This window comes from Bos indicus x Bos taurus, chromosome 13 (assembly GCF_003369695.1).
Source record: "Bos indicus x Bos taurus breed Angus x Brahman F1 hybrid chromosome 13, Bos_hybrid_MaternalHap_v2.0, whole genome shotgun sequence".
NCBI classification, from domain to species: Eukaryota; Metazoa; Chordata; class Mammalia; order Artiodactyla; family Bovidae; genus Bos; species Bos indicus x Bos taurus.
In genome coordinates this window covers 28,479,060-28,503,360 of record NC_040088.1, presented here as the reverse complement: position 1 = coordinate 28,503,360, position 24,301 = coordinate 28,479,060, and the positions used below count along the sequence as shown (strand labels likewise).

The 24,301-nt window shown below is 63.0% G+C and overlaps 2 protein-coding genes across 3 annotated transcripts in view; one reads left to right on the top strand and one right to left on the bottom strand.

Annotated features, from left to right (window-relative positions):
* Positions 1-17,204, top strand: part of LAMA5 (laminin subunit alpha 5) — a 51,637-nt gene extending 34,433 nt beyond the window's left edge. Inside the window, exons 32-80 of the mRNA XM_027559079.1 lie at positions 184-323; positions 792-907; positions 991-1,202; positions 1,493-1,697; positions 1,923-2,067; positions 2,263-2,403; positions 2,487-2,645; positions 2,852-2,953; positions 3,056-3,139; positions 3,631-3,861; positions 4,401-4,514; positions 4,691-4,818; positions 5,058-5,138; positions 5,241-5,455; positions 5,886-5,986; positions 6,175-6,355; positions 6,451-6,600; positions 6,955-7,106; positions 7,193-7,303; positions 7,529-7,640; positions 8,270-8,440; positions 8,595-8,791; positions 8,919-9,035; positions 9,151-9,305; positions 9,587-9,728; positions 9,843-9,945; positions 10,551-10,661; positions 11,426-11,605; positions 11,700-11,848; positions 11,926-12,096; positions 12,194-12,330; positions 12,414-12,567; positions 12,687-12,820; positions 12,895-13,057; positions 13,171-13,296; positions 13,389-13,537; positions 13,632-13,764; positions 13,842-13,988; positions 14,087-14,217; positions 14,329-14,493; positions 14,587-14,725; positions 14,816-14,961; positions 15,048-15,240; positions 15,329-15,493; positions 15,597-15,759; positions 15,883-16,016; positions 16,092-16,185; positions 16,404-16,523; positions 16,664-17,204. Of these exons, the coding sequence (XP_027414880.1) occupies positions 184-323; positions 792-907; positions 991-1,202; positions 1,493-1,697; positions 1,923-2,067; positions 2,263-2,403; positions 2,487-2,645; positions 2,852-2,953; positions 3,056-3,139; positions 3,631-3,861; positions 4,401-4,514; positions 4,691-4,818; positions 5,058-5,138; positions 5,241-5,455; positions 5,886-5,986; positions 6,175-6,355; positions 6,451-6,600; positions 6,955-7,106; positions 7,193-7,303; positions 7,529-7,640; positions 8,270-8,440; positions 8,595-8,791; positions 8,919-9,035; positions 9,151-9,305; positions 9,587-9,728; positions 9,843-9,945; positions 10,551-10,661; positions 11,426-11,605; positions 11,700-11,848; positions 11,926-12,096; positions 12,194-12,330; positions 12,414-12,567; positions 12,687-12,820; positions 12,895-13,057; positions 13,171-13,296; positions 13,389-13,537; positions 13,632-13,764; positions 13,842-13,988; positions 14,087-14,217; positions 14,329-14,493; positions 14,587-14,725; positions 14,816-14,961; positions 15,048-15,240; positions 15,329-15,493; positions 15,597-15,759; positions 15,883-16,016; positions 16,092-16,185; positions 16,404-16,523; positions 16,664-16,791 (7,097 nt within the window). The 3' untranslated portion in view covers positions 16,792-17,204. The remainder of the gene's footprint in view (positions 1-183; positions 324-791; positions 908-990; positions 1,203-1,492; positions 1,698-1,922; positions 2,068-2,262; positions 2,404-2,486; positions 2,646-2,851; positions 2,954-3,055; positions 3,140-3,630; positions 3,862-4,400; positions 4,515-4,690; positions 4,819-5,057; positions 5,139-5,240; positions 5,456-5,885; positions 5,987-6,174; positions 6,356-6,450; positions 6,601-6,954; positions 7,107-7,192; positions 7,304-7,528; positions 7,641-8,269; positions 8,441-8,594; positions 8,792-8,918; positions 9,036-9,150; positions 9,306-9,586; positions 9,729-9,842; positions 9,946-10,550; positions 10,662-11,425; positions 11,606-11,699; positions 11,849-11,925; positions 12,097-12,193; positions 12,331-12,413; positions 12,568-12,686; positions 12,821-12,894; positions 13,058-13,170; positions 13,297-13,388; positions 13,538-13,631; positions 13,765-13,841; positions 13,989-14,086; positions 14,218-14,328; positions 14,494-14,586; positions 14,726-14,815; positions 14,962-15,047; positions 15,241-15,328; positions 15,494-15,596; positions 15,760-15,882; positions 16,017-16,091; positions 16,186-16,403; positions 16,524-16,663) is intronic.
* Positions 17,205-17,361: 157 nt separating this feature from the next.
* Positions 17,362-23,211, bottom strand: ADRM1 (adhesion regulating molecule 1). 2 transcript variants are annotated; one of them, XM_027559081.1, is made up of 10 exons: positions 23,040-23,211; positions 22,109-22,322; positions 21,349-21,465; positions 19,869-19,992; positions 19,443-19,529; positions 18,807-18,888; positions 18,349-18,581; positions 18,044-18,201; positions 17,795-17,897; positions 17,362-17,592 (listed from the first exon to the last, which is right to left on the bottom strand). In XM_027559081.1, exons 2-10 carry the CDS (start codon positions 22,319-22,321, stop codon positions 17,486-17,488), a joined length of 1,224 nt encoding a protein of 407 aa, XP_027414882.1. In that variant the 5' UTR covers position 22,322; positions 23,040-23,211; the 3' UTR covers positions 17,362-17,485. The 2 variants fall into 2 exon arrangements, with proteins under 2 accessions (XP_027414882.1, XP_027414881.1); XM_027559080.1 differs by having other exon boundaries at positions 19,443-19,992; positions 21,349-22,322; positions 23,040-23,107.
* Positions 23,212-24,301: the final 1,090 nt, after the last annotated feature.

The following is a 24,301-nucleotide window of genomic DNA, read 5'->3' as shown; positions in this document are numbered from 1 at the left end:
TGTTGCATGAGTGTGCCAGGCCTTGTGGGCCTCTGGACGGGTCACACACCCATGGCACGTTCACAGATGCACAGTCCACAGGGACACGTGCCTCCGGGGCGACTGCAGGGGTCCCTGGGACGAGCTGTGGGGCAGGGGCGGTCTGCATGTGGTGGGTGTTGACTTACTGTTTCTCGCCTCCAGGCCACGCCAACGCCAGCTTCTGCCCGCATGGCTATGGCTGCCGCACACTGGTGGTGTGCGAGGGCCGGGCCATCCTGGACGTGACTGACGGCGAACTCACTGTGACCGTGCGTGTGCCTGAGGGCCGGTGGCTCTGGCTGGTGAGTTGGAGGCTGGTGTCTGTCCTCCACCCATCATACCATTAGAGGTTACCCTGCCAGGGCGTGTCCCCTAGTCTTTACAGGCGACTCTGAGCCCAGTGCCAGGGCAGCAGGGTCTAGGGACCTCCAGGCCCATCTTGAGAGGCCCTGGGGTCCATGACTCCCACCAGCTCCTGGGGGCCCTGCTGGTCAGAGTGGCCTTCTTGGAGGAGGAGGCCTGGAAGGAGACGGGGGTGTCTGGCAGAAAGGGATGGGGGCACCAGGAGCCCAATTGCCTCTTCACGACCTGTTCCTGAGCTTCTGTTTGGCAGCAAAGGCCGGCCTCCCCTCTGAGTGGCCAAGGGAGGGACCCATAACCTGGCAGCCTCGCTAGGGCCCAGGACAGGGTATGATTCTATCCGGCCGGATGCTGGCCTGCGGGAGAGAAGCGCTGGGCCCACAGGAGGTGACTGGGCCTTGATGCTCTAGGAGTACGTGCTGGTGGTCCCCGAGGAAGCCTATAGCTCCAGCTACCTGCGGGAGGAGCCCTTGGACAAGTCCTACGACTTCATCAGCCAGTGCGCCACCCACGGTTACCACATCAGGTGGGCTGGGCTCGGGGCTGGGGGTGGGGCTGTGCAGGGGTGTAGCTGGCTGACAGCTGGCCTCACCCCCACCCCTCTCCCAGCCCCTCCAGCTCATCCGCCTTCTGCCGCAGTGCTGCCACCTCCCTCTCACTCTTTTACAACAACGGGGCTCGGCCGTGCGGCTGCCACGAGGTGGGCGCCATGAGCCCCACATGCGAGCCTTTTGGGGGCCAGTGTCCCTGCCGTGCCCATGTCATCGGCCGCGACTGCTCCCGCTGTGCCACCGGCTACTGGGGCTTCCCCAGTTGCAGGCGTGAGTACCCCAGTCCCGGGAGTGCTCAGGGGTGCCCGCCAGGCAACAGTGGTCAGGAGAATGTTCTGGAGCTGGTGGACTCGTGCTGCCCCTCCTGTTGTCCGGAAGGTCCTGGGGACCGGATAGCAGTTTTGAGCACCTGACCTCACGTCAGAGGAGCTGCCTGGGAGTTGGGGCCCGGAGTGGGTGGATCCAGGCTGGTGTAGGGTGGCCTCGCTCCCCGCCCCATGTTCAATGCCCCCAGGGCCACCATCGGGCCTTCTGACCGGGGGCTGTGCCTGCACCCACAGCCTGTGACTGCAGCGGCCGCCTCTGTGATGAGCTCACAGGCCAGTGCATCTGCCCCCCGCGCACCATCCCGCCCGACTGCCTCGTCTGCCAGCCCCAGACCTTTGGCTGCCACCCCCTGGTGGGCTGTGAGGAGTGTAACTGCTCGGGGCCCGGTGTCCAGGAGCTCATGGATCCCACCTGCGATGCGGACAGTGGCCAGTGCAAGTGAGTGCATGTGCTGGGGGTCTCTGTGGCCTTGGAGCAGTCCTGGGTCCCCTGCCCGCAAGCCCTGACCCCATCCCCGCCTGGCAGGGTCTCCTGAGGCTCAGCAGCGCCCTCTCCTCTGGCTCTTGGGGGGTCATCACCATGGTGGGGGGACACCTCTGGTCCCGTCTCAACATAAAGGGCAGGTGGAAGGAGGCCCAGCCAGCTCCTGACCTCTCATGGCAGGTGCAGACCCAACGTGGCCGGACGCCGCTGTGACACCTGTGCTCCGGGGTTCCACGGCTTCCCCAGCTGCCGCCCCTGTGACTGCCATGAGGCAGGCTCTGCGCCCGGCACGTGTGACCCCCTCACAGGCCAGTGCTACTGCAAGGTGAGGGGTCCACCGGCCCGGCCCGCTCCCCACCCCATCCCTCATCTTGCTTTGTCAGCTGAAGTTCATCCTCTCTGGGAGGCTGGGGCCTCCTGGAACACTTTGGGACAGCCAGCTCAGTTGCAGGGTGACAGGCAACACTGGCTGGACCCCCTACACGTGGCTGACTGCCCTGCCGTGCCCTCCCACCCTCAGGAGAACGTGCAGGGCCCGAGGTGTGACCAGTGTCGCCTGGGGACATTCTCACTGGATGCTGCCAACCCCAAAGGCTGCACCCGCTGCTTCTGCTTCGGGGCCACTGACCGCTGCCGGAGCTCGACGTATGCCCGTCGTGAGGTGTGTGGGCAGGCAGGCAGGGACACATCAGCCCGCGTGGATGTTGGACATGAGCCTGTGTGACACATCTCTGTGCCCCACAGTTTGTGGACATGGAGGGCTGGACGCTGCTGAGTGGTGACCGGCAGGTGGTGCCCCACAAGCGGCAGGAGGCGCTGATGCTTCGCGCAGACCTGCAGCGTGTGCCCGAGGCCATCCCCGAGCTGTACTGGCAGGCCCCACCCTCCTACCTGGGGGACCGGGTGAGCAGCCGAGTGTCCCCTGGGAGGGCACCTCGAGAGGATCCAGGGCCTTCTGGAGGCTGAGGGCAAGCAGGGAGGGAGGAGGCTCTGTGAGGGTGCCTGGCCCCGCCTGTACCCCCAGCCCCAGGGTGCCCAGAACCACTGCCATTGACTCCGGGCCCCTGGACTGAGTCTGGCCAAGTCGCATCTCTCCATCTGGCCTCCAGGTGTCATCCTATGGCGGGACCCTCCGCTACGAACTGCACTCGGAGACCCAGCGCGGGGACGTGTTCAACCCCATGGAGAGCAGGCCGGATGTGGTGCTACAGGTGGCCGACCAGGGGATCTTGGTGGGTGGGCAGCGGGCGCAGCCAAGCCGAGACTGTGGTCAGCCAGCTTCCTGGCCCTCATCCGCCCATGTGCCTCCCCAGGGCAACCAGATGAGCATCACATTCTTGGAGCCGGTGTACCCAGCGCCTGGCGATGTTCACCATGGGGCGCTGCAGCTGGTGGAGGTGAGCGGTCGTCCCTGGTCCCCGGGGCTGCGGGGCCTGCTCCCTGTGATGTAGAACAGCGTCGAGGAGCAGGATGGGTCAGCTCCTCCAATGCGCTGCCCTTGTGGTTCTCTCTGCACACTGCCCACTCCTGTCTTTTTTGCCTGTTTCTTTTCTGGCGGGGTTGTGTCATTCCTGATGTTCAGCCTGTGTCCTGACTTCAGAGCTGTGCTGTCTGCTCTCCATCTGTAGCCCATGCGTCTTTTTCTAAGATCCCTTTGGGGTCACAGACAGTCTTACCTTCAGTATGCTCAAATCGACCGCTTTTGTGTTTGTAGTTAGTGTTTTTAAGTTAAGCCTTTGTCTCTCAGGTCAGGAGTCGCTCACCTGAACATGTCCCCCACCCACGCCTCCTGTGGTCTGAGTGCCCCCGCCCCCACGGGAGGGTCTGTCTTGGGCTCCTGCTGTGCCCTCTTGTGGCCACCACAGTGAGCCCTGTCGTGGTTATGCAGGGGAACTTCCGACACATGGAGACCCACAGTACTGTGTCCCGCGAGGAGCTCATGATGGTGCTAGCTGGCCTGGAGCAGCTGCATATCCGTGCCCTCTTCTCGCAGGCCTCCTCGGCCGTCTCCCTGCGCAGGGTGGCGCTGGAGGTGGCCAGCGAGATGGGTGGGGGGCCTCCAGCCAGCAATGTGGAGCTATGCATGTGCCCTGCCAACTACCTTGGGGACTCGTGCCAGGTGAGGCAGTGGAGGTGGGCACCAGGGCCAAGTGGTCCCCCACCCCGGCCCGCACGTCCCCAGGCATCCACACTTGGCCTCTGTCTCCACCTCACCCCACTTCTCCTCTTATACCTGCTGGGCATCACCCTGCTAGCAGCCGGCCTTCCCGCCTCAGGCCGAGCCGGCTGCTTGTTCGACCATCTGCTCGTCCACCGTCAGCTACTCCCTGCCGGCCCCCGTGTGCCCTAGCTGGTCTTCACGCATTTAGTGCCCAGTTCCCCTTACATCCACAGTTCACCCAGAGAGCATCCACTTCACCTCCTCCCCATCTCACCTGTGGGCCATCCCTCCACCCACTTGGAAGTGTCTAGAGGAGAATGGTGGGTGGGGGTGCCCTGAGCCAGGGCCTCTGTGTGGCTTTGTGGGCTCTGACTTCACGCCTTCAGCCCGTCAGGGTCAGGACCCCTAGGGCTGACCTGTGAGTATGGTCCCTGGTCTGCCCCCACATCAGGCTGGCCCTGCCTCCTTCCCTGACCACCAATGCCCACCCACTCCAGGAGTGTGCCCCTGGCTATTACCGGGACGTCAAAGGTCTCTTCCTGGGTCGCTGCATCCCCTGTCAGTGCCACGGCCACTCAGACCGCTGCCTCCCTGGCTCAGGCGTCTGTATAGTGAGTGGGGACCTGTGGGGGGTGGGCAGCAGGCACCAAAGGCACAGAGTAGGGTTGTGGGTATGCTGAGGTCTAGGTAGGGGTGGGTGCCCTGGGCACGGGCCCTGCATGGCTGGGGATGGAGCTGGTGGGAGCGAGGCCTCCACTGTGGGGGCTGAACTGTTCCCTCTGCCCAGGGCTGCCAGCACAACACTGAGGGTGACCACTGCGAGCGCTGCCAGGCCGGCTTCGTGCGCACTGGGTCCGAGGACCCTGCAGCCCCCTGCATCAGCTGCCCCTGCCCCCTGGCCGTGCCCTCCAACAAGTAAGCTGGGCCAGCCATCCCGGGTCCCGACTGTTGGTTGGTGGCCCAAAGTCTTTATAGACCCAGAACGGAATACTACCCCCACGCCTGGTTGAATCAACACTGCCCTCTGTGGAGGCCAGTGCAGCCAGATGGGCCCATGAGGTGGGGACCCCAGCACCTGGTGCCTGGCCCGGCCTGAGTACCCACGTGCTTGCCTGGAGAACGCCAGTGTGTGATGACCACTTCCGTCTTTGCAGTTTCGCGACAGGCTGCATCCTGAGAGGGGGCCGCACCCAGTGTCTCTGCAAACCAGGCTACGCTGGGGCCTCTTGCGAGCGGTGAGCTGGGTGGCAGTGCTTGAGTGGGGGCAGGGTCTGTTTGAGGGGCCCAGGGCACTGAGTGCCTGAGCCACTGCCACCCACTGACCATGCCACCCCCAGGTGCGCACCCGGCTTCTTCGGGAACCCCCTGGTGCTGGGCAGCTCGTGCCAGCCCTGTGACTGTAGTGGGAACGGTGACCCCAACATGCTCTTCAGCGACTGCGACCCCCTAACAGGCACCTGCCGCGGCTGCCTGCGCCACACCACCGGGCCCCGCTGTGAAAGCTGTGCCCCTGGCTTCTATGGCAATGCCCTACTGCCCGGCAACTGCACCCGTAAGTGGGGAGGGCAGGGACAAGGGGTGTCCCCCCCGAGCAGGCTGTGTCCTGGGCTGAGCCCAGCATGGATGGTGCGGACCTGACCAGGCCCCCCGAGCTCACGATCAGGCACCCCCATGGCCGGGCCAGGGGTTGTTTGGAGACTCTGGCCTCTCCTGAGGGTGGGGGTTCCCAGGAGGGCTCTGGCAGGGCTCCCCAAAGAGCTCCTCTGGGGGCTGAGCCTGGGCTGCAGCAAAGTTGGGCACAGTGGGACAGTGAGTAGGCAGCTGTGTGGTCTGGACCTGGATGGAGCAGGGAGGTGGTGAAAAGTAAGCGTCTGGGGGCTTCCTTTGGGGCAGGAAAAAGGTGCATGTGGAGTAGGAGCCTAGTAAGGGCTTCCGAGGGCTAGGAAGAAGCTGGGGTGATTTCCCAGGGTTACTTTCTGCAGGGTGTGACTGCTCCCCATGCGGGACAGAGGCCTGTGACCCCCACAGTGGACACTGCCTGTGCAAGGCCGGTGTGACTGGGCTGCGCTGTGACCGCTGTCAGGTAGCACTGCCTGGGAGGGGCAGGACCTTGATGTAGGGGCGGGGCTCGGTAGGAGGGGGGGAGTTTGTGGGTGGGGCTCAGGGTGATAGGGGCGGGGCTTTGTGTGGGTGGGGCCTCATGGCTCCAGGGCTGAAGGAAGGTGAATTTTGAGGGTTGGGCAGAGCCGTGACTGCAGTCTGTGCCCCCAGGAAGGACACTTTGGCTTCGAGGGCTGCGAGGGCTGCCGCCCATGCGCCTGTGGACCAGCCGCCGAGAGTTCCGAGTGCCACCCCCAAAGTGGGCAGTGCCACTGCCGGCCAGGGACTGGGGGACCCCAGTGTCGCGAGTGTGCCCCCGGCCACTGGGGGCTCCCCGAGCAGGGCTGCAGGCGTGAGTGCGAGCAGGCGGGGTACCTTGGGGTGGCGAGTACCCCCAGGGTCCTCAGCCAGCTACTCACCCCGCCTCTCCTGCCCCTCCCACCCAAGGCTGCCAGTGCCAGGGGGGACACTGTGACCTGCACACGGGCCGCTGCACGTGCCCTCCTGGGCTCGGTGGGGAACGCTGTGAGACCTGCAGCCACCAGCACCAGGTGCCTGTGCCAGGAGGACCTGGGGGCCACGGCGTGCACTGTGAAGGTGCGTCCCTGCCCTGCCCACTGCCTTGGCCACTGAGACACACCTGGCTCACCCTGCCCTGGGGCAGTGCAGGTCCCAGCCCCCTCCTGACCTGGTGACCCTGACATTCATCTCGACTTCCAGAGCAGCCCCCTGGCCCTAGCTCTGCTTTTGTTTTCTGAGACCCCATAACTGTCCTCCTGTTGATCCTGAGACCCTCATGCTAACCTCTGACCCCCAACTCACCTCATCACCCTCAGCCCAGCTCAGTACCCCTGTTATATCTCTGTGAGCTCCAGTGACCATCTCTACCATGCTGATGCCCCTGCCCTCCCTGCCCCCTTCACCCCGCACCCACCTGCCCCCTGCCTGCAGTGTGTGACCACTGTGTGGTCCTTCTCCTGGACGACCTGGAGCGGGCCGGTGCCCTCCTCCCTGCCATCCGGGAGCAGCTGAGTGGCATCAACGCCAGCTCTGTGGCCTGGGCCAGGCTGCACAGGCTGAACGCCTCCATCACCGACCTGCAGGTACTGCCCTGCCCGACCCCCAGGCACCCTCTCCTGGCCCCCAGCCTATCCGTCCTGGGTCACAGGCTCACCTTCTTCTCCCCCAGAACCAGCTCCGGAGCCCCCCAGGCCCCCATTATGAGACCACACAGCAGCTGGAGGCACTGGAACGACAGACCTCAAGCCTCGGGCAGGACACTCAGCATCTGGATGGCCAGGCAGGCCCCTGGGGACTCCCGCCCTAGAACCCCTTGGAACACTCCTCCTCCAGAGAAGCCCCCACTCCCTCTCAGCAGAACCCTCCCTGAGAAGTCTCTCTCCTCAGGCTCCAAACCATCCAGAATCACTCCTGACCTTCGGCTCAGGCTCAAGGTCCCTCCCCAGGCTCCTAGGCTTTCCCCAGCCAGCAGGGGCTGAGGCCTGATGGGGCACTTTGTCCACAGGCCACCAGAGCCCGAGCCCAGGCTGGCCAACTACTGGACAGCACCGAGGCCACGCTGGGCCGGGCACAGACGCTGCTGGCAGCCATCCGGGCTGTGGACCTTGCCCTGAGTGGTAGGCGCTGGCCCAGCTGGGCGGGTGGGGAGAGTTGAGCAGAGTGATATTCCGAGCTGAGGGCAGCGGGTGTGCCTCTGCGGGCTTGGCCTTAAACAACTTTGGGGTGTTTAGACAGGGAGATGGTGCCCTGGTCACAGAAACAGCAGGTCCGAGTAGGGAGGGGAAAGGGGCAGCCCACGTGGCCAGAACAAGAGGGCTGGGCAGGGACCACCTGCGAAGTGGGAAAAGTGGGTGAGCCTTAGTTACAACCTGACACGTGTTACAAGAAGAGATCAGAAGGGACCAGGCCCATGCCAGGGTCTAGAAGGAGATGAAATTGCAACTGAGCGCTGGGCTGGGAGGAGAGATGGTTAAACCAGGGGCCCAAGGAGTGGGCTGAGCAAAGGGAGTGGTGGGGGTATTGCTGTGGGGGTTGCAGGAGGCAAGGGGACATGGGCCAGAGGCCAGGCGGGCCTCAGAGTCGTGGCCTAGAGCAGGATCTCTGTCCAGGGCCTGCCAGCTCATGTGTGGGGTGTCTGAAGAGGCTTAGCCAGGGGCTTCTGGATGGAAGCTAGTGGGCAGAGGTCTGCTTGGCAGCGGGCTAGCCCTGGGCCCTGACAGCCCGTTCATTCCCCAAACCCCCACAGAGCTAGAGTCCCAGACGGACCGCCTGGCACCGGCCAATGCCTCAGTCCCATCGGGTGAGCAACTGCGCCGGGTGCTGGCCGAAGTGGAACGGCTGCTCCAGGAGATACGAGCACGTGACCTGGGGGTTCCACGAGCAGCTGCTGAGGCCGAGCTGAGGGAGGCCCAGCGATGTGAGTGGGGTCCACCCAACAGGGCAGAGTAGGGAGGGCCCTGGGGCTGAGGCCAGCCCAGACTGGCATCCCATCAGCTTGGCAGGGCGGATGGGGGCTGGCAGGCACTAGGGGGCACTGCCCGAGTGACCGTTCCTACACTGGGCCTTGCCAGTGCTGGACCGTGTGCAGGAGCAGCTGACCAGACGCTGGGAGAGAAACCAGGCGCTGGTCACACACACCCGAGACCAGCTGGCCCAGTATGAGGCTGGACTCATGGACCTGCGGGAGGCCCTGAACCGGGCAGTGGGCACCACACGGGAGGCAGAGGAGCTCAACAGCCGCAACCAGGAGCGCCTAGAGGAAGCCCTGGTAGAGAGCTGGCCCCGCCCCTCCTCCTCCCTGCCCCCTTGGACTCTTCACCCCGTCACCCCCACCCCTTTACTTTCCCACCTCACCTCTATTCTGTTACCTCCCACGCTCTGTCTATCATCTCCAGCAACGGAAGCAGGAGCTGTCCGGGGACAATGCCACTCTGGGGGCTACTCTGCAGGCTGCCAGAGACACCCTGGCCCGGGTCTCTGAGCTTCTGCGTGGCATGGACCAGGCCAGGGAGGTGAGCACCCCCCTCCCCAAGGGCTGCATACTCAGTGGGGGCGGGCACACCCAGATGAGGTTTGAGTGAGCAGGGATGGGGACGAGGGTCCCCCCTTACATACCCCTCACCCCAGGAGTATGAGCACCTTGCTGCCAGCCTGGACGGCGCCCGGACACCGCTGCTTGAGAAGATGCATGCCTTCTCCCCAGCGAGCAGCAAACTAGAACTGGTAGAGGCCGCCGAGGCCCACGCGTGGCAGCTGGACCAGCTGGCGCTCAACCTTTCCAGGTATGGGACCCAAACAGGATGGGTGGGGCAGAGCTGGTTTGCGAGAGCTCTTAGATGGAGTAGGCATTGTTCCTGCAGGGCTGGGCAGAAGTTGGGGCCCAGGTTTGCAGACAGGAGCAGGAAAGGTACACTGGGCGGTGGAAGGTCATGACCTAGGCCGGGAGTCAGGCCGGGAGTCTGGGCCCAGCAGGCAGGCAGGCCCAGCAGCTGTGATGGGGAGGCCAGTGAGCTGGGCTGAGCCCCCACTCCAGCCTCGGACCTTCCCCGGCCTCCCCTTACAGCATCATCCAAGGAGTCAACCAGGACCGCTTTATCCAGAGGGCCATTGAGGCTGCCAACGCCTATAGCAGCATTCTGCAAGCCGTGCAGGCTGCCGAGGGCGCTGCTGACCAGGCCCGGCAGCAGGCGAACCACACGTGGGCGGTAAGGCCCTGACCCTCCCACACCCCCACCCCCCCCTGCAGCCCTGGCTGCAGCCCCTGTTCCTGGCAGCCCCTCTGGGCAGGGCTAAACCACATCCTATCCCCGCGTCTGCAGATGGTGGTGCAGCGGGGCCTGGCACCCCGGGCCCGGGAGCTGCTGGCTAACAGCAGTGCCCTGGAGGAGGCCATCCTGGGGGAGCAGCGGAGACTGGACCTTGGTGAGTGTCATGTCCCAAGGGGCATCCCGGCTCTGTGGGACTCTTGCCCTCCAGCTCTGTTGTGTGGGGGTTCGTGGATTGTCACTGTGAGAGTCAGGATGGCAGCTGCCATGGGTGTGAATTTTCCCCACCGCCCCGGCAAGTCCACTCCTGGAGCCCTGCAGAGGCCTGCCCACCCTGACTTTGTGACAGGACCCCAGGACATGGGAGGGCCTGGGGAGAGGACACGAGAACCAGCTGATGGTTCTGCTGTCCTGGCTGAGGGTCATGTGTGTGCCAGGCCATGGGCTAGGTGGGGGTGTGTGTATGCACCCTCTGCTGTGAACACCTCAGGGTGCTGGTGGCCATGCGCAGCGGCTTAGCTTTTCTGAGTCTCCATTGTTTCACCTATAAAATGGGACGGTTGCATTTGCTGTGGGCCTAGGAGGCTGCTCTGAGATTTGGGGTGCAGTGCTTTCCCCCAAGCTGATGGCCCTTGTGTCCAGGTGTCTCCCTCTGACTTTGTGTGTGTGAGCCTTAGCACTCCCTGGTCAGGAGGACTCAAGTGGCTGTGCCTGTACTGTGTGGGCGGGGGCTCCTCAGGATTGAAGCCGTCTTTCCCACAGCGCGGGCCACCCTCCAGAACACTGGGACCCAGCTCCGCGATGCCCGGGCCAGGAAGGAGCAGCTGGCGGCCCGTGTCCGGGAGGTGCAAGCCCTGCTGGCTATGGACACAGGTAGGGTGGGTCTCCTCCCTGCAGTTCCCCCACCTCTTGTCCCCAGAGCTGAAGGGGCACCTACCCACACGGGCATCACCCCACCAGCCCTGCCTGTCCAGTGGAGTCACCATCCAGGAAGGGGCCCAGGGTAGTTCCAACCCTGGGGACTCTCCCCAGCCCTAAGGACTTGCTTCTGGTCGGGAATCAGACACCAGACAAACGTCACCCCCAACGTCAGCCTGGGTAGCAAGTGAACCCAGGAGGAGTGGGGAGCATTTGGAGAGAGAGGACACGGGGCGGACGGGGAAGGTACAGGTGTTCAGTGGGCTCAGAGATGGCAGCAGCAGCAGGGGTCAGTGTGGCTGGAGCTGGACACCCAGGAGACACCTCAAGGGTCCAGGGGCCGGGAGGGCTCAGGGCACAGGAGGGATCCCTGCTGACTCGAGAGTGGACCCTGCCTACCAGCCTGGGGGCCATGGGGACTCTGGAAGGACCTCAGGAGAGATGGAGTGGCGGGGGTGGGGGTGGGGGGACTGACCAGGGGGAGATGAGGCTGAGCTGACTCAAGCAGGCCTCAGGGGACTCCACTCAGGTGTGTGGCTGGCACAGGAGGGCTGTCTATCTGGGAGGGGGTGGCGGGTGAGTCTCTACCGCCCTGAGGTTCTCACGAGTCAGGGGGGTGGGGTTAATTCCCTGTTGCTGGTTCTGGCAGGGGGTCTTAGTGGTCTCCCCAGATAAGGATGAGGCCCCTCCCCACTGAGCCTCCACACGGCTCACTGCAGATGAGACAAGCAAGAAGATAGCCCATGCCAAGGCCGTGGCCGCTGAGGCCCAGGACACAGCTGCCCGCGTGCAGTCCCAGCTTCAGGACATGCACCGGAACATCGAGCAGTGGCAGGGCCAGTACAAGGGCCTGCAGAGCCAGGACCTGGGCCGTGTGGTGCTTGATGCTGGCCGCTCAGGTGGGTCCTGGGGCACAGTGCCCCGACGGTGGGTGAGCCAGGGTGGGCAGGCCAGGCATGCAGGGCCTCCTTCCCCTCCGTTCCCTGCCTGCAGTGTCCACCCTGGAGAAGACGCTGCCACAGCTGCTGGCCAAGCTGAACCTCCTGCAGGACCGCGGGGCACACAATGCCAGCCTGGCTCTGTCAGCCAGTATCGGCCGCGTGCGGGAGCTCATCGCCCAGGCCCGTGGTGCCGCCAGCAAGGTGGGTGCGAGTGCCAGGGCCAGGTGGGCATCTGGGAGACCAGGAGGTGGACACTGATGGGCCGTGTGTCCCCACAGGTCAAGGTGCCCATGAAGTTCAACGGGAGCTCAGGGGTGCAGCTGCGTACCCCTCGGGACCTCACCAACCTCGCCTCCTCCACTGCCCTGAAGTTCTACCTGCAGAGCCCAGAGCCCACAGCTGGCCAGGTCACAGGGGACCAGTTTGTGCTGTACATGGGCGGCCGCCAGGTAGCAGGCGGGCTCTGCGGGCTGGGTGGAGCTGGGCGCCAGGCTGGAGCGGGGGGGGCGCCCGAGGCCCTGCCCCACTGAGTCTCCTGTCACCCAGGCCACCGGCGACTACATGGGTGTGGCTCTGCGGGGCCAGAGGGTGCACTGGGTGTACCGCCTCGGTGGGGCAGGGCCTGCAACCCTCAGCATCGACGAGGACATCGGGGAGCAGTTTGCGGCCGTCAGCATTGACAGGTGGGACACCCGGTCCCCACAGCACTCCCCCACCTCCGAGTGTGGCCACGTGTCCACACCTCACCTCCCACCTCTGCCCTCAGGATCCTCCAGTTTGGCCGGATGTCTGTCACGGTGGAGAATCGGATGGTCCAAGAGACCAAGGGAGACACGGTGGCCCCTGGGGCTGAGGGGCTGCTCAATGTCCAGCCGGACGATTTCGTCTTCTACGTGGGGGGCTACCCCAGCAACTTCACGGTGAGCCTGGCCAGCCTGGGTGCGCAAGCTGCCCTGCCCGCCTGTCCCACGAAGTCCTGCTCAGTGTCTGGCCCAAGCTCCCCACTGGGGTCTGCCCTGACTGCGCACTGTGCCCACAGCCCCCCGAACCCCTACGCTTCCCCGGCTACCGGGGCTGCATTGAACTGGACACACTCAATGAGGAGGTGGTCAGTCTCTACAACTTCGAGAAAACCTTCCAGCTGGATACAGCTGTGGACAAGCCTTGTGCCCGGTACGTGTGGTCTGAGCCGACCCTCGCTCCGACTCTGCCCACCCTCGGCTGACCCTCCCACCTCTGACCGGCAGCTCCAAGTCGACTGGGGACCCGTGGCTCACAGATGGCTCCTACCTGGACGGCTCCGGTTTTGCCCGCATCAGCATGGAGAGCCAGCTCAGCAACACCAAACGCTTCGACCAGGAGCTGCGGCTCGTGTCCTACAGCGGCATCATCTTCTTCCTGCAGCATCAGGCATGTCCGCTGTCCATGCCCCTACCCTACCCCCACCATCCACGCCCCCCCCGCCAGCTGTCCACACCCTCTCCCCTGCCCCGCTGGCTGTGCTGACCCTCCCCTTTCCCCAGGACCAGTTCCTGTGCCTGGCTGTGCAAGAAGGCAAACTAGTGCTCCTCTATGATTTTGGCGCAGGCCTGAAGGAGGCCGGCCCGCTGCAGCAGCCTCCGCCACAGCTGACTGCAACCAGCAAGGCGGTAAGGCCGGCTTCAGAGAAGGCCCTGGGTGGGGAGGGGCAGTGGGGGTCGCAGCTCCCCTGAAGGTGCCCACCTGTGCCGGCGCCTCCCAGATCCAGGTGTTCCTGCTGGGGGGCAACCGGAAGCGCGTGCTGGTGCGCGTGGAGAGGACCACGGTGTTCAGCGTGGAGCAGGAGAACGTGCTGGAGCTGGCCGACGCCTACTACCTGGGGGGCGTGCCGCCCAGCCAACTGCCTGCCAGGTGAGCACTGGCCTGGGGCGAGGGGTGGGGGTGGGGGCGCAGGGCCTGGGGAGGCCACCACTGCGGCTCATCCCGTGGACACTGGTGCCTGCAGTCTGCGGCAGCTCTTCCCCTCTGGAGGCTCCGTGCGAGGCTGCATCAAGGGCATCAAGGCCCTGGGCAAGTACGTGGATCTCAAGAGGCTGAACACCACGGGCGTCAGCGCCGGCTGCACCGCTGACCTGCTGGTGAGCCCCTCCCGCCCCCAGCCGCGTCCACACCCTTTCTGGCTGCCACCGCAGGCCCTCACAGTCGCCCCCTGCAGGTGGGACGGGCCATGACTTTCCACGGTCACGGCTTCCTGCGCCTGGCACTCCCCAGCGATGCCGTTCCCCTCACGGGTGACGTCTACTCTGGCTTTGGCTTCCGCAGCAGCCAGGACAGCGCTCTGCTCTTCCAACGAGAGTCCCCGGTGCGTCTGCCCCACCACCAGGGCAGCAGGGTGGGGGCGTGTGGCCAGAGGGAGTCTGGGCCCCCAGCCTGGCTCACTGACCCAACCATACTCCACAGGGTGGGCCATGCGAGGTGACCCTGCAGCAGGGTCACGTGACCCTCCGGCTGGCCAGGACTGAGCTGAAGACACAAGAGCGTTTTGATGATGGGGCCCCCCACTACGTCACTTTCTACAGCAACAGCACGGGGTGAGCCTGGCTCACCTGGCCTCTCCAGGGAAGGGGGACAGAGCTGAGGGTTTAGGGACAATGCACTGTGGGTTGGGTGGCAGGATGGGGAAACACCACTCTCCCCACCAGGGTCTGGCTCTATGTGGATGACCAGCTTCAGGAGATGAAGCCCTACCGGGGGCCACGGCCCCAGCCTCAGCCCGAGGGGCCCCCTCAGCTCCTCCTGGGGGGCTCGCCCAAGTCCAGTGACATTCGTAACTTCAGTGGCTGCATCAGCAATGTTTTTGTGCTGCGGTGAGCGGAGTGGGCATGGGGGGGACACTGTTTGCTGGCAAGAACCTGCTGACTTGGCCCCAGCCACTGACCTGCACCCCTCACCCTCCACAGGCTCCTGGGGCCTCAGCGCGTGTTTGACCTGCAGGAGAACCTGGGCAGCTTCAATGTGAGCTCAGGCTGCGCTCCAGCCCCTCGCACCCAGCTCCTGGAGCAGGTCCCGCAAGGGTTGCGGGCCACTGTTTCTCGGAAGGTAGGGTACAGGAGGGGTGTGGGCGGCGGGGCTGGGGTAGGCAGAAAGCCACCTCCTCATGTCCCTGCACCCCCATCCGATCCCCCCCAGGCTGCCCGCCGAAGCCGGCAGCCTGCCCAGGACTCTGCCTGCTTGCCACCTGGGTCCCTCAGGACCATGCGAGACACCTACCAGTTTGGGGGTCCCCTGACCAGTTACCTGGAGTTTGCACATGTTCCGGCCTCCCCCAGTGACTGGTAAGCCTTGGTGGGGACCAGGGTCGGGGGGTGCCACAGTGGGGTGGAGGTAGGGCACAAGGCTGATGCCCGTGCTTGGCTTCCAGGTCACAGCTCTCCATGCTCGTCCGCCCACATGCCCCCCGAGGGCTCCTGCTCCTTGCTGTCCCTCAGACAGCCAGCAGCCCCTCCCTGGTTCTCTTCCTGAACCACAGACGTTTTGTAGCTCAGACCGAAGGCCCTGGGCCCCAGCTCCAAGTCCAGAGCCGCCAGCGTTCACGCACTGGCCAGTGGCATACGGTGAGGGACTGGGAGAGGGGACACGGGGCGGGAGGTAGGGGGGGGCATCTGGGAACTCCCACTCTGATGTGCCTCTCCCCACCCCCAGGTGTCCGTGCGCTGGGAGAAAAGTCGGATCCAGCTGATGACAGATGGGGTCTGGGCCCATAGCCAGGAGGAGCCAGGCCGGCAGCACCAGAGGCAGCAGGGCCCCCGGCCACACACACTCTTTGTGGGGGGCCTTCCTGCCGGCGGCCACAGCCCCAGGCTCCCGGTGAGCACCACCTCGCCCAGCCTCCCACCCCTCCCCAGCCAGACACTGTCCACCTTCCTAGCACCCCAAGGGCCTGACCCCAGCCCACTCTGTGTTCCTACAGGTGGCCATCAGCAGCCCTGAGTTCAGGGGTTGTGTGAAGAGGCTGAGGCTGGATGGGCGGCTCCTGAGGGCCCCCACGCGGATGGTGGGGGTCACACCCTGCTTCTCAGGGCCCTTGGAGAAGGGCCTGTTCTTCACAGGCAGCGGGGGAACCGTCACTCTAGGTCTGTCTCTGACTGGTGCCCTCCCAGTCCTCTTGGGGTGGCCAGGGGGGGCAGAATAGTGATACCCAGAAAGGGTGGGGCCTGGGGCCAAAGCCCTCCTCCTCTCACGGCCCCTCCTTGCAGACACCCTGGGGGCCACACTGCCCGACGTAGCCCTGGAGCTGGAGGTGCGGCCCCAGACAGCCACCGGCCTGGTCTTCCACTTGGGCCGGGGCCAGACGCCCCCGTACCTAGAGCTGCAGGTGCTGGGGAAACAGGTAAGACAGGTGTGAGCCTCAGCCTCGGGGTGGGATCAGGGCTGGCAGGGGCCTCCTGACCTCTCACACCCCCAGGTCCTGCTGTGGGCAAACGACGGCGCTGGTGAGTTCTCCACGCTGGTGACACACCCCGCAGCACTGTGTGATGGACGCTGGCACCGACTGGCAGGTGAGCCGGGGCCTCTCCCAGCAGGAGGTCGGAGACACTCCTGACCCTCACCTGCTGCAGAGTCAAGCCTGGAGGGACTGACTCGGCAGGGGTCAGCCGCAGGCCCCCAGCGGGGAGGGTGGCAGGGACTTAAAGCCAAAGAAACAGGGTGAACAGCCCCTGGCCCCGTGGCTTGTGAGAGACCTCCCAGCCCGGCCACAAGGAAGCTGTGCTTGCAGTGACCAAAGGCGGGAACGTGCTCCGGCTGGAGGTGGACCAGCAGAGCAACCACACCCAGGGCCCGGCACCGGCCACCTGGGCCAACACCCTGGTGCCGCTGCATCTCGGGGGCCTGCCGGGTGAGTGCGGCCTCGGCCTGGGGGCAGGGGGAGGGGGAAGGCTGCCCTGGGCACCAGGCGCTGAGGTTGAGAGTGGGGAGCCCAGGCCTGATGAGACACCAGCCTCTGCTCCAACTGGGCCCTTTCCTCCTCTCCCTCAGAACCCTGGAAACGGCCTCACTACAACGGCTGCATGCGGAATCTGGTGCTGAACCAGGTGTCTGTCACCTGGCCTCGCACTGCGGGTGTGCAGGGGGCAGTGGGGGCCAGCGGCTGCCCAGCCACGTAGCACAGCCACCCCCGGGACCCCAGCCGACAGCTCCAGCAGCCGCACGAGGGGGTCTTCTGGAGTCCACAGGTGGTCTGCCCCATCAGGCAGGGTCTTGCCCCCCAGAACCCCCAGCCCCTCCACCCAATATGCAGACACCACCACCCTCAGCTGGCTTCTTAGATGAAGTCTGTGTGTATTTATCTAGATTCCAGATTCTATGGGTAATAAAGTCTTATTTCTGGGAATGGTTTTAAGTTATATCTAAACTTCCTAAAGGAAAGGGTAAATAACACTGTAAAATGGGGGTTTGTATTTTTTATCTTTCAATTTAATTATGAAATTTCCCTTCCGCCAATATTCAATAATAGGAAAGCTGTAAATCACAGGTCCCCCTGCTTCTTGAAACAAAAATTAAAAAGTAACTTGTGTAACTGAGTGTCGACTTTAAATGTAGAAAAAGAAAAGCAGCCCAGTGGGCCTGGAGGCCCAAGCCCAGCACGACTGTCCCTCTGAGTCAGAACCCAGGCCCAGAGGAGCTTCTTGCACCCAACTCCCGTCAGCCCACCCTGGCACGCAGACAATCCAGAGTTGGCAGATAAAAGAAAAGACTTTTACTGATTAGCACGTTGGGGCAAAGGTGAGAGGGTGCGATCACAAACGCCACTACTGAGGCCAAATGACCTGGGGGTTGAGCCCTCGTGGCTGCAGCAACCTAATCCAGGCTCATGTCCTCTTCTTCATCCTTCTTGTCCTTCCCATCGCCCTCCTGCTGCTCGGGGCTGGCGCTATTCTGCATGGCTTTGGCAAATGCTTCCACGTCTAAAACGCATTAAAAAGCCTGACGTGACCTTTCCAGCCCCGGGCCCAGCACTGCTGACTAGGGGACAGGAGGTGAGAGCCAGCCGGAGGCCAGGTCATCAGACTAGGCATCCTCTGCACGTGGGGGAAGCCTTTCTTTTCAACTACAAGGAGACAATCTCTGCCTCACCTGTGGCCGAGGGGTGGGGGCGCAAGTACTTACCACCCTTGTTGGCGGCCTCCACAGCCTCCGCGGGCAGCCCAAACTGGCACATGAGGGGGCCCAGCTGCCCTGAGGCCAAGGCCGCACTGAACATGCCGAGGGCCTGTGGGAAGAGCCAGGCACCTGAGTCCATAAGAGAGCTGAAGGGGACCGCAGGAACCAAGACGCTTGATGCCAGGGGCTGTGCTGCAGACGGGCAAGTGTCCCCTACACCAAGCTTCCCGAAGGACACCTGGGCCATGTGTCTACCTGCTGGAACTGGGGTGAGGTCAGCGTGTTCTGGATCTCCTCTGCGGTCTGTGGCAGGGACTCCCCTGATGGCAGGTAGGGCAGCAGGCGCTCCTGGACATCCGCGTTGGCAAGGATGGGGGCCATGATCTCAGGTGTCAGCACGCTGGCCAGGTCAACTAGGGCACAAGCAGTGGCCGTCAGCGGCTGGACGCCAGCCAGGATGCCCATGCGGGAGGACAGTGACACTCAGCTGTGGAACTTCCGGGCGTGGTGTGGTGAGGTGAGGTGAGGCGAGAGAGGCAGGGGCAGAGGCTCAGTGTTACCTTGTTGGCCGCCTCCCGGCCCAGCCGGCACACTCATGGTAGCCAGGATGCTCTGCAGGTCGCTGAGCTGGATGGGCTGGGCGGGGCTGGCTGCTGTGCTGGCTCCGTCACCTGAGCTGGGCGCGGGGCTCGGGCTGGTCGCTGAGGCAGCTGCTGGAGCGGAAGGGGCTGGGGTGGCGCGAGTGGAGGAGGTGGTGGAGGATGGGGTGACTGCTGCTGACTGGCTCCGGGAGCTGGGGAGAGCGAGGGAACACTGGAGGGTGACATGCCCACAAAGGCACCACAACACATCCATCCTGCCCCAGACCTCCTTGTGCTGCCAGGTCTCTAGGAGAAGTCTGAACCTTGAAAAGGACAGGCCTCCCCAGGTGCCTACTCCATCCTTCAGCATCTCCTATGTCCAGCCTCTGTGAAGGAGGAACACCTGGTGAAACCAGAGAGCCAGGGGTAAGGCTCACCTGGATGAAGAGCTGCTTGCTGGAGGCCCTCCGCTCCCCAGTAAGCTGGCCAGGCCCGGCCCGGTCAGGGCCCCCAGGCCACCTGCAAGGAGCAAGGACACGCAGTTCAACACTCAGGCCTGGCCAGAGGCCCCCTCCCCCACCACAGAGCAGACCCACCCAGCACTACAGCCCAGGGACAAGCAGGGGAAGGAGCAGAGCAGGCCTGTCTGCGGGGGCCCAGGGCTGGGACTCCTCAGGCGTGTTCTGGCAGCTTAACCCACTAAATCTATCATTTCTCCATCCCATGACAATACCAACGCACCCCGGTTCAAGGACAGAGTCCAAATTCAGTACAAAGTAACAAGCGTTTCCCCAACAGACAAGCCAACCTGGGAGACCAGGGGGCCCAGGCAGGATCCCTGTCGCATGTTCTTAGGCCCTGCTCCTCTGCCAGCTGTGCTCCCCTGAAATATGGAATTGTGTCCTCCCTGGGGGCCCTGGAAGGCCTTGCCCACCTGGTGCCAGGTCAATCCCTAAGGCAAACCAGGCCCCTGCCCAGGGAAGCCAGCACACAGACATGGCTGACAGAGCTGATGAGAAGCTGCAAGCTGCTGACTCTGTTACTAAGAGGCGCCCAAGCCCTCGGCGTGTTACCCAGTCCTCCGAGGCCAGCGGGCCCGATGAGCTGCATGAGTTGGCTGTGGCTCATGTTCCCCAGCAGGCTCTGCAGGCCACCCTCCCCTGCAGGACAGAAGGTGCTCAGATTGGGGCTGCGGTGGCCAGGGGCCTCCAGCTGGGTCTGCCCCCACCCCTCCGCCGCCACCAAGGTCCTGGGGGCGGCCCCCATCTCAGCTGACCCTGAGCTGTGCGCTGAGTGTCTCCTGCCAGGAGCCAGTGCAATAGGGCTCACAGACGGGTCACCAACTGAAGACAGGAGCAGGGACCAACTCCGGAACCGCCCCAAGGGGCTCCTAACCTGGATCCTCCACCTCCGCTTAGCCACCGGCCCACACCACCCAGGGTCCACGTCAGCGGAAACCGACTCCAACCTCACAGCACATCCGGGAAGGTGACCATTACCGCCCAGCGCAGACAGCTCGTGGCCTCCGCTCCCACTCGCCCCCAGGGCTCCGGGCATCGGCGGGTTGTTCAGATACTCGTTGACTTTCCGGCAGTGCTCCTCATCCTGGTCCGTCTTGGGCTCCTGTGGGGAGGACACAGCAACAGGCGCAACTGAGCAGCCCAGCCATCTTACAGGCGGGGAGACTGACGCACTAGGAGCACTTGGCACACAAGCAACCCTATCCTCCAGGATGAGGCTGTGTGACCGTCTTAAACCACAAATCCCGGATGTCCCTGGTGGTCCAGTGGTTAGGACTTCACCTTCCACTGCAGGGGGTGAGGGTTCAAGCCCTAGTCAGGGACCTAAGATCCCACATGCCTCAGGGCCGAAAAAAAACAAAATATAAAACAGGAAGCAATATTGTAACAGATTCAATAAAGACTTTAAAAATGGTCATCAAACCTTTTTTTTAATTAACTTACTTTTTACTGAAGGATAACTGCTTTACCGAATTTTGCTGTTTTCTATCAAACCCCAAGTCAAAGTTTAAAAAAAAAACAAAACACTCAAATCCTTCAACACATGTAATGCTGTAAAATAACCCTGTTATCACACCACTGTCACCAACCAGCCCTGGCCTGCAGCCCTCCAGAGTTAGCTGGGTGCTGATGATGAGCACTTAGGCATGCAGGGGGTCATCAGGCAGCATCACCCTGAGGGCACCCCCAGAACTTCGAGACAGAGCACCCATGACCGGTGCACTGCCACCCAGAGACCCCCAGAACACACCAAAAGGGAAGACACAAGACAGAGCCACCACACAGGGTTCGCCCTGGCTTCCGGTCTGTGCTTATGACCCTGGAGGGGGCACTGGGAGACCAGCAAATCACAGGCAGAGATGGGACCCGGCCCAGAAATCATTCCTGTAAGTGACCCAGGGATTTCCAGCCTCGAAAGGGCCCCAAAGCCAAGCTACACACTCTGGACTCTGGCAGAGCCCACTACAACAACCCGCCCTCACACCGCACCCCTACTCCCCACACACGGTGACACTCTTGAATCTTTTGGTTCCATGGCAAGCAGGGTCAGCACCAGCTGGTAAGGGAAAGCAAACTCTACCATCAGAACAGCTAATTCTGACAAGCTGGCACTTTTCAAAAATTGTGTTTGAAAATAAAGTAACATAGGTCATTCAAACAACAATATTTTCTGGTTACCTACTATACGCTAAGCATTGAGCCTGGGTCTCCTGCATTGCAGACAGATTCTTTAGCACCTGTGCTACCAGGCAAATCCATTATTTTATACACTGAATAGAATTAGAAAACAGACCTAATTACTGCCTTCGTGGAATATGACTTGTATATGAAGGGGTTTTGGGGAAAAACAAAAAACAAAAAACAAAAAACCCACAGAAATCCAAAGGCCCCATGAGCAAATTTCTAACCTAATTTTATGACAATATTTTAAGAGAAAAAGTAAACAAAACCTGCATACCTGCATCCAGAAGAAGAGTCGTTTGGACCCTGCCTTAAACTTGAGCACGTAGACCCTCCCGCTGGGGCACTGTGGCACGCGCTTGAACTCACAGTCATCGGGGAAGATGATCAGATCCTAAAGAGAGGCACTGCTGGGCCCCAGGACCTCCAGGAACACAGGCCGGGCCCGGGCCTGGGGTTGTGTGGCGGGCTGGGCAGAGGCCCCGGGACACAGAGACCAAGCCCCTCACCAGCAGGGTCTGTGCAGGGCAGACAAACGAGGGTCACAGGCACCCCAGGAAGGTCGTGAGGGCCAGGAGAGGGGCCCGGTACTGAACAGGGAAGGGGGGTTTCCGGCTCCTGGAGGATTTTTGATAGAGACGTTTTGGGAGCAACATTCCAAGATGAGTTAAAAAGTCAGCCCTGACCTGCTCCTGAACTTAACAAAAAAACTATACTGTCTGAATAAAATGACTGCTAAAGAAAGCTTTCTAGAGGGCTGTGATCAAGGTCAGGATTTTTACACTTTTTCTCCAGTCTTAGGCACCTCATCTTCAGAGCTTTACACGTACACAGGTGACAGAGGAGATGGACATGATCGTTGAGACTAGAAAGCCCACAAGCAGATCCACATACCCCACCAACACACTCCAAGCTGTCAACCAGTTGTTTCAAGCCCCGAGCACGGTGTCCTACTGTAAAGACCACGCTGCCCTGACCATTTTGGGGTGGGGGGCGGGTAGGTGTCCTCAAGACAAGGTTCACTCCCAGACACTTACATCTTCCACGTTCCCCGATGTCCTGTCTTTCCAGCAAAAGTGAATGAGGGAGTCATCCGTCTGCTGAATGTACACAAGCCCTTTCCGTTTATCTGGGGTGACGGTAGTTCCTTTTAATGACATTTTTCCGGCCCGAAACTCCACCAAATACTTGTTGGAGGACCCACGGGAGCCTGGCACCAGGCTTGGAAACAGAGCTCCTGAAGTCGTCATCCTAAAAGAAGCACCACCGCGCAGGCCCGGTCACGACCGCGGACACCCTAACGTCCTCCTCCAATGCTGCGCTCGAAGAGCAGAAGGAAAGCGCCTCTCGCAGCCGGGCCAGGCCTCAGACGCCCGACACCTGCGGCCAGCTCATTCCGGGGTGGGCCGGCCCACGGGGCCAGGTTCTCAGCTTCTGCTCCCGTTTCTCAAACCCCGAAATTTACCTGTGCATCTAAAGCGCATGGCAGCTGGGGACCCTCGTCAACACCATGTTCTGTACATTTTAAATAATCTATTAGCCTGCGGCTCCGAAAGATTTAAAACCTCGAGCTGGGCAGACAGGCCGCTAACACGCTGGATGGCAGGCCAGATTCCGGCCTAAACCTCGCTGCTACCGGACACACGGCCGGTAAACTGCAGCGCGGCTGGCTAGCTCCCCTCGGAGAGAAAACCCGAGCGAGCACCTGGGGAAACGCGAGCCCGGCGGCCGGCGAGGACTTTGCGCGGGTGAAGATCCGCTCCCACCCGCAGGCCCCACCGCCCGGCACTCTCGGCTGCGGGCGCCGCGGGCCCGGGGCGGCGGCCGGGGTGCCCGGGAGCCCCCGTCCGCGCTTGCCCCCAGCCTCTGCGGCCCCAGACGACCCGGCGCCCGCCCGGGGACCGCCGACGTCGCAGGCCCCGCCCCCGACCACCCCCATAACCGTCCCCGCCCCCGACGACCCCGCACCTGGCCCGCGCCGAGACTCCGCCGAGAGGCGCCGTCCGGGTTCGCTCTTCCTCCTCAGCGCCTGCCGGGCCCCGCCGGAACACCCCGCTCGCCCCGCCCCGCCCGCCGCTCTCGCCGCTGATTGGGCTCCGTCAGGAGCGGGGCGGGCGCTAGTCTGCGGGCGATTGGCGAGGGCCGCCGCCCGTCTCGTCACCGGCCCGCCCCCGCGCCGGCGGCTCTCTTCCGGAGGAAGCGCGGGCCGGGGGCCCGCGGGCCAGAGCGGCCCCTATTGTTGCTGTGTCATAGGGGCGCGGCGGCGGCCCCTGGCGGCGACGTCGGGAACGGCGAAGCGGTCGCAGGCCGAGCAGCTGGCGTTGGATCTGGGACCGCGAACCGGGCGGGGGCCCCTGCGGGGCGCGGGGCAAGGTGTCTCAGGTGTGCTGACCGTGCGGGACGCCAGGTTCCTAGACCTGGGGAAGTAGTCGCCGGCTTGGGGGAGGGATGTCATAGGACGGCGGGGCCGTGCGGTGTCTTCGAGTCCCTGGGGGAAGGTGACTGCAGCCCTGGACTCAGGTGCGTGGGCCCAGCGTCCTCCCGACGAGCGGTGGTCTCCTGGGAGCCCGTGCGACGCACAACGCCGCTGCCCTGCGCCCCCAGACCCTCTTGAGAACTATCCTCCATCCTCCCTGTGCCCTGGGGGTCCCCCAACCCCCAAAACAGTGACGGCGTGACTGTTTCCCCATCCTCCCCAGACCCCCTATAATCTGCCGACAAGGCTGCGCCTTCATTCCTTGTCTGGTGTGTGGTGTGTGCAGTCTGAACCGAATGAAATCAGCTGTCCTGCACACACTGGAGGAGGGGAGCGGAAGCGCGGCCTTCCCATTCCTTTACTCCCCTTCACTTACACTTTGTAGTTTCTGCAGAGCAGCACACACACCTGGAGCCCATGCTACACATGATGTGTGACTCCCCGCTCCAGAGGCAGGGCCATCCTCAACTGTGTGGCCACCTCCATGCCCGCTTGATTTACCATCAACCCAGAGAAATCTGCTTCCCTTGTAGCTCCGTTGGTAAAGAATCTGCCTGCAATGCAGGAAACCTGGGTTTGATTCCTGGCTCCGGAAGATCCGCTGGAGAAGGAAACGGCAACCCAGCCCAGTATTCTTGCCTAAAGAATCCCATGGATAGAGCAGCCTGGCAGGTTACAGTCAATGGGGTTGCAAGAGCAGGACACGACTTAGCTAGCCCCTACCACCACCACCACAGAGGAACCTGGCGGGCTA